The sequence below is a fragment of the Malaclemys terrapin genome, chromosome 4 (genome assembly GCF_027887155.1).
Source record: "Malaclemys terrapin pileata isolate rMalTer1 chromosome 4, rMalTer1.hap1, whole genome shotgun sequence".
NCBI lineage: Eukaryota > Metazoa > Chordata > Testudines > Emydidae > Malaclemys > Malaclemys terrapin.
The window spans coordinates 111173309-111180012 of record NC_071508.1 but is presented as its reverse complement, the minus strand read 5'-3'; the positions used below and the strand labels follow the sequence as shown (position 1 = coordinate 111180012).

The 6704-nt window shown below is 49.7% G+C and overlaps 1 protein-coding gene across 2 annotated transcripts in view; it reads left to right on the top strand.

The window, feature by feature from the left end:
* The first annotated feature begins 2780 nt into the window (after positions 1 to 2780).
* Positions 2781 to 6704, top strand: part of NEK9 (NIMA related kinase 9) — a 34929-nt gene continuing 31005 nt past the window's right edge. The window contains exons 1-2 of one of the 2 annotated variants that reach the window (XM_054025383.1): positions 2781 to 3215; positions 5119 to 5296. In XM_054025383.1, coding sequence (XP_053881358.1) covers positions 3027 to 3215; positions 5119 to 5296 — 367 coding nt within the window. In that variant the 5' untranslated portion in view covers positions 2781 to 3026. The remainder of the gene's footprint in view (positions 3216 to 5118; positions 5297 to 6704) is intronic. The other variant, XM_054025382.1, reaches the window with a different exon arrangement.

The following is a 6704-nucleotide window of genomic DNA, read 5'->3' as shown; positions in this document are numbered from 1 at the left end:
ATTGCAACTCCTGTCTGCTTTTCTGTAAACCCTCACCATCTTGGTCTCTTTCACCCATTCCTGCTTCCCAGATTTCTTCTTCCCATTCAGTGTCTCGTTTTAGGATAATTTTCCACCAGGTGTATTATATCAGCTACATTTTCCCAAGTTGGATTTCATTCTGTTTCTGTATTTCTAGATACTTTTCATTTCTCTGTCATTGGTACCATCTGCAGTTCCCTCAATTTAGTAACCTTTACAAATGTCATTAACATGGTGTCTTGTCCCTTCTGAAGATCATCAATGATGAAATTAAATAAGACTGTTCCTATCAATGGATCCATCCATATGAGTCTTCCTATCCAAATCAATTTGAATTAATCTTTCAATTAAGATTTTGTGGGACATAGCATAGAATACTATTCTTCACCAAAACCCAAATATATTCTAATGTAAATAATTCCTGTTATTCACTTTTTTTTAAAGCAAACAGGTCTGTCTGACAAGACTTATTCTGTATTCACTGCCAATGCTTCTTATTAATCATAGTTCCATTACTCTCCAGTGTCCAGAGACCAGATTCTGCCATTCTTACTTGCATTGATTAATATCTTTCTTACTATGCAAGTGGTCCCACTGATTTGAGTAGGACTACTTGTGGAGTAGGGCAATGCTCAATGTAAGGGTAGTAGAGGTTTTGTGATTTTATTCTCTATTTGTTCATCATTTTATGGACAGAAGTTAAATTTACAGGACAATATTGGACAGGATTACTCTTTTTTTGTTTGAAAAGGGATACACTGATTTTCCACTTGTCTTCCAGTATGCTGCTCCTCACTCCAGACCCATTACTCTCACTTATAATGTCTTCATTTTGCCAGATCCCTTCTTCATGATGCAGGGACAAGGAGTGCAGGATAGTGACCTATTCAACAGAGTACTGTATATCTGAGCTTTTACGCACTCCTGTCAAAATCATTTATTTATGAAGTTGAAAATGTGGCACTACAATTTTTTCTTTCTAGAAGACCCTAGCTTTGGAAGACAGGACAGACAGAAGAGAAGATCTTTATGTGTGAAAAGTTATGTCACACAGCAAATGAATTTTGATGGGCAAATTATTGCTCTTTAAAAAAAGTGTTTATAATGGAAATGCTGAGTAGCTCTTTAGCCCTAGCTGCATTAGCCAGCACCATAATCATGTCACATTCTAATCACAAAAAAAAAGCCTCTCTATTTTCAAACTGAGTGACAGAGACAATACTAACCAGACTTTAGTTGCCTCATTTATTTTGGGGAGATTTATATTTGAACTCCCAAAGTCTTTTGTGTGGTTAAGGTAAAATATCCTAAAAATGAACATATTCCTGGCATTAATCCACATTTTCTTATATTTAACTGTAATTATCTCAGAACAAAGTATCAGTATGATAGACTGTTTACATTTTTATGGGCAGATAAACTCTAGGGTTAAAGTCATTAGTACTTCTTATGACAGAGGGGCTATTGCAGCCCTAGGTCTAAATATTATTTATGGGGCTGCTCACGGTAAGTTTACTTTGACTTGGGTAGAGAAAGATTAGACATGGGTATTGGATCAAGTGGCACAAAATAGTGTAACACATTATTTATTACTAAATTATGTTTGATCTGTTTAAATGATATTAAGCCCATCACAAATCACCTAATCAGAAATATTATTATGCCCCCTCCTCTCAGATACAGACCATGCCTCGGTCCTCCCTTCTTCCATTCTATGCCCAGTTTTAATTTTCACTAACCAGGAAAGTCACTCAGAAGCTCTAGCTAGTCCAGAATGCAGCCATGTATTTCTGATTGGGGTGGTCTGGCAGAAGCATATTGAACTGGGCTGTGCTTCTGCACTGGCTCCCTCTGCTGGTCGCTATTTGCAAAGCCCTGAATACCTTTGATCCAAGTTACCTTTAAAGGCTGCCTCTTCATCTAGGCTTCTCTGCAGCCTATCCGATCACTGGCCCTCTCTCCAGCAAGAGCTTGAAGCTGGTTATTTCTGGCATTAAGGCCACTACTGACATTCAGGCCTGGTGGAGGCTTATTTAACCACGTGGAAGATTTGTGGAGAAGCACCTGCCTGGCCAGGCCTCCCCACAACACCACTGGTGCCTGGCTAGGCTCCCTCGCAAGAAGGCGGCTCCTCAATGAGACCGGTGCAGAACCCCCGGGGCCTAGGAACAAGCAATGATGGAGAAAGAAACAGCCCCAACTAGAGCGGGACTCCAGCAACCCTCCACCCCCAAACTACCCACGGGCCACAGAGATCCCCTACCAGGCCCAGCTGTCTTCGCTTCCCAATCGCAGAGCCCCCCGGAGTGCTCCCCCAGCCCCACAAAGCCCCCTCTGAGCGCTCCCGAGCCCCGAGTGCTCCCCCCACAGAGCCTCCCTCGATGCTCCCCCAGCCCAGCCCCACAGAGCCCCCTCTGAGCACTCCCCAGTCCCCGCGACTGATCCCCCACAGAGCCCCCTCTGAGCACTCCCCAGTGCCCCCGAGTGATCCCCCACAGAGCCCCCTCTGAGCACTCCCCAGTCCCCGCGACTGATCCCCCACAGAGCCCCCTCTGAGCACTCCCCAGTGCCCCCGAGTGATCCCCCACAGAGCCCCCTCTGAGCGCTCCCTCACAGAGCCCTGACCACGCCCCAGTCCCCCCGAGTGATCCCCTACAGAGCCCCCCTCCGAGCGCTCCCCCACACAGCCCCCTTCGGAGTCCTGCCCAGCCCCTCGCCCTCTGAGCCCTGCCCAGGACCCCCCTCCCCCGCAGGCTCCCCCTCGTGCGGGTGCCCGCCGGGCAGCAGGAGCGCGCAGGTCACGGCGGCGGCCGGAAGCGGTTCCGGGACGTGCGGGAGCCAACATGGAGCCTGTCGGGGCTGCGGGACCTGGGGGAGGCCGGTGAGGGAGGGGTCCGACATAGAGCGGGCGCGGAGCCAGGGACGCTCCAGGTCTCTCCTGCCCGAGCGGGGCCGCCCCTCTCCTGCGAGTGCCCGGCCCTGCGGCGGGCCGAGCCGCCCGGACCATGTCCCTGGGCGAGTACGAGCGGCACTGCGACTCCATCAACTCCGACTTCGGCAGCGAGTCCTCGGGCCGGGGCGGGCCCCGCGCGGGCCCCAGCCTGAGCGCCGAGCAGGAGGAGCTGCACTACGCCCCCATCCGCATCCTGGGCCGCGGCGCCTTCGGGGAGGCCACGCTCTACCGCCGGACCGAGGTACCGCCAGCGGCTGCGCCCGGCCCGCGGCTCCCCGGCACGAGGATCCCAGGCCTGAGGGCGTATCCGGCCCCCGGCTGCGCCTGGGCGCTCCCCCGGTGCGGCCCTGAGTCCGCGGGCAGCAGGCGGCCAGTCCGCCAGGGCCGCGTGCAGAGACAGCGGCGGCCCACGCCAGCCCATTGCGCTATGGAGGCGACGCGGGCATGGTGGGCTTGGGCCAGGCTGCTACCGGCGGGAGAGGTTTCGGCCTCTCCATCAGCTGTGGCTGGAGATAGGGACCCTGCGCGCCCTGCCTCCGCTGATAAAGCCCCGCTACTGCAAGCCGTCTTGCCCAAGCCAGGGCCTGCCTCCTAGACAGGGGACCAGCATGGGCCCCGGCCACACCCCTTCTGCTAACTGGCATCGCAGTGAGCCTCGGCCAGTTCACTTCCAATCTCTGTAGAGCACTAGGAAGGCAGAGAAACTGTGGCCTGATGTATGTTGAAATAACCATAGAGCTGAGTATTTTCAGTATAATGTGTGATATTACCGCCCAAAGCATCCAACTCCTGCAGAAGTCTCCTATAGGCATTGAACAGGAGGAATCGCAGGATAGTCCACTGTGGTACTCCAGAGAGAGGCCTTGGGAAAAGAGTAGTTCTCTAACAACGGCCTCTGAGTTATCCCTGAGAGAGAGGAGCTAAACCACTGCAAAGTTGTGCCATATGCTTCTGCAGGGGCCTGCATGCACATCAGCCACATCGCCTGGTCAGTGGTATCATTGATCTAATTATTATGGATGTGTACCATTGTAAGGCAGATATCTTCTGTCATAGATATCAGTACAATTTCTGTGCCATACCCAGGCCTGAAAGCTGATTGTTTGGAAAAGGAAAGCAGAGGAATTGAGGTGCTGGCAGCCCAAGTGATTACTGAAGATGCTAATGTCAAGCGATGGTTTTTTGAGCTGGAGTCTGGCTAGTGCTGCTTAGAGTATCGTTGACCTTTTGCCCTCTCAGATTTTCAAAGTGTGGCATTAAGAATCCCTGCCACTAATGTACCTCAAACTTTTCTGCTGCTTTCACCAGTTATAACAAATGAGGCCATCTAGCAGAGCTGACTGAAGCTCTTAGTATGTTCACAATCTCAGTGAAAACAGAGGAAACTCAGTCACAGAAGCCAGAGCTCTCTCTTCTCCCCTTTCAATTAAATCCATCCAAATTCCATTTTTTTGTTGTTGTTGCTGGCAGAGAGAAACACTTGACTCCAATTATCAAATTGTCTTTAGGATTTATTACTTCTGCTGGAAGAAGGGGACAACTAGGTATTCTAGCATGGATGGCTGGGGACAAACAATGATGTTTCACCAGGCATTGACAGAATGACCCAATGAATGGACAGTATAATTTTACAATTGGGTCGGTGTATAAGGGCAGACTGTTACAATTCTCTGTAGCTCTTCAAGTCTCTGGATAAACTGGCTCTGGAGTAGCGAGGAGCTTCTGAGGGCCAATGCTCTTTCACCATACCCTATATTAATGCTTGTTGGGAAAATAATGGATTATAGCAGAATTGTTGTTTTACTGGGGAATGCACAATGTGTTTGAGTTTTTGCAAGAAAAAACAATAACCAAAAAGCAACAAAAACCTCCCATTCCCCTATAACACTTTCCTTGATAAGTTCCTAATTTATTTTAAAACACGAGAATGCTGGCCAGTTAGAAAAAACAGCTACATATAGTGATTTTTAGCCTCAGAAATAGAGAAACTTTAAAGTAATTCTGTGCAAAAGCTTTGACTGAAATCTGTAAGAGGGAGAAAGTGTGTTTACCTTGCATGGAGGTTTAATTTCCTGACTCAAGGGTACATGTTGTTCTTTACCCTTCCCAGCAATATGTTTTAATTAAGAGTCTTTGTGTTTCAGGATGACTCGCTTGTGGTGTGGAAGGAGGTGGATCTGACCCGACTGTCAGAAAAAGAGCGTCGTGATGCTTTGAATGAAATAGTTATCCTTGCTCTGTTGCAGCATGACAACATCATTGCCTACTACAATCATTTCATGGATAACACCACACTGCTGATCGAGCTGGAATACTGTAATGGTGAGATCTCCAGTTCCACCTGCAAAAGGGAAGGTCCCGTGCAGCTCTGGAGCAGAATCTGCTGGAGCATTAACTGTATTTCTTGAGTATCTTCTAGAGAGAAGAGGCATAAAGCCAAATCTTCTAGTATAGCTAGAGAAGGGGATATTGTGGGTCTGTTGCAGGGTGCCAAAAAGAGAAGCTAAGTGATCAATCTAGGTAGTTCCAGAGACTGACCAGTTTCTGGAGAATTGTGAGCAGATGGAGCATTGAAAGAAGTGGAGGTATTGTTAATACAGAGCTCTAAATATATCTCCCACATTTGAGCATGTACATAGGTCTTTCTGCACAGTTCTCCTATCGGGTCATCTGCTCCATCTTCCTGCCAGTACAGGACATGTCCCTGTTTTAGGGATATGGCCAGAAGACACAGCACCTTTTTAAATGAGTCCTTTCTTTAGCTAGAGTTACAACCGGGGCTTGAAAATCCTCCTGTCCAGGGTAAGCAGGAATCTTTTCTAGGCAAGTGCCATCAGCTTTTGTAGAATCTGCATCTTCCATTGGAAAAAAAATGTTTCTAGCCATTATGGTTGTGGAGAGAACCTTTCAAACATGAGCCAAGTTTAAACCAATGCAATGATAACTTCCGAAGTCTGAAGAGAGATTGATCCCATTTTGGGGGTGGGGTGGTCAGTGGATACCACTGTTGGGGCAACGGGGGGGGAGGGCCCAGGCTATCACTGCTGTTAAGGCAGTTGGGAGAAGAGAGAATGTGCAGCTGCTGCTGTTAGGAGCAGAGAGCTTTGGATGGAGCTACTACCTCCACTCTCTGGAGTAGGGGGCACTGTGGTGGGGGAGTCCAATCACCTGAGCAGTTGACTGTGTGTGCTTGGGGCCTTCCACTAACGCTACCTGCCACACAAGCAGAAGATTATTTTGTATGGGAGCAAGGTCCCTCATGCTGCCACCATCACCACAGGAAGGGTGAGGACTCCACATATGCACAGCTTTTTGAAGGTGCCTCACACACAGGGCTCTCTGCTTGTGGGGATATTGGCAGGAGGAGGCACTTGTACAAGAGCCCTTTGGTAGGGTGACAGGCAGAGGGTGTATAATCACTGGCTCTCATGCTGGCCAGGGCCTCGCTGCTCCTCAGGTCCGCTGCCCTTGTTTTTAGGTGAGATGAGGTGTCAGTCTAGGACAGAGGTGGGCAAACTGCGGTGCCCGCAGGACCCTCCTGCCTGGCTCTTGATCTCCTAGCCAGGGAGGCTAGCCTTCGGTCTCTCCCCTGCTGTCCACCCTCCCTCGCAGCCTCAGCTTGCTGTGCCGCCAGTGCTCTGGGTGGCGGGGCTGCGTGCTCCTGCCAGGCAGCGCGGCTGCGAGAGTCGCCGGCCTGCCCTGGTTTTTTAGACTGCGCGGTAGCGTGGCT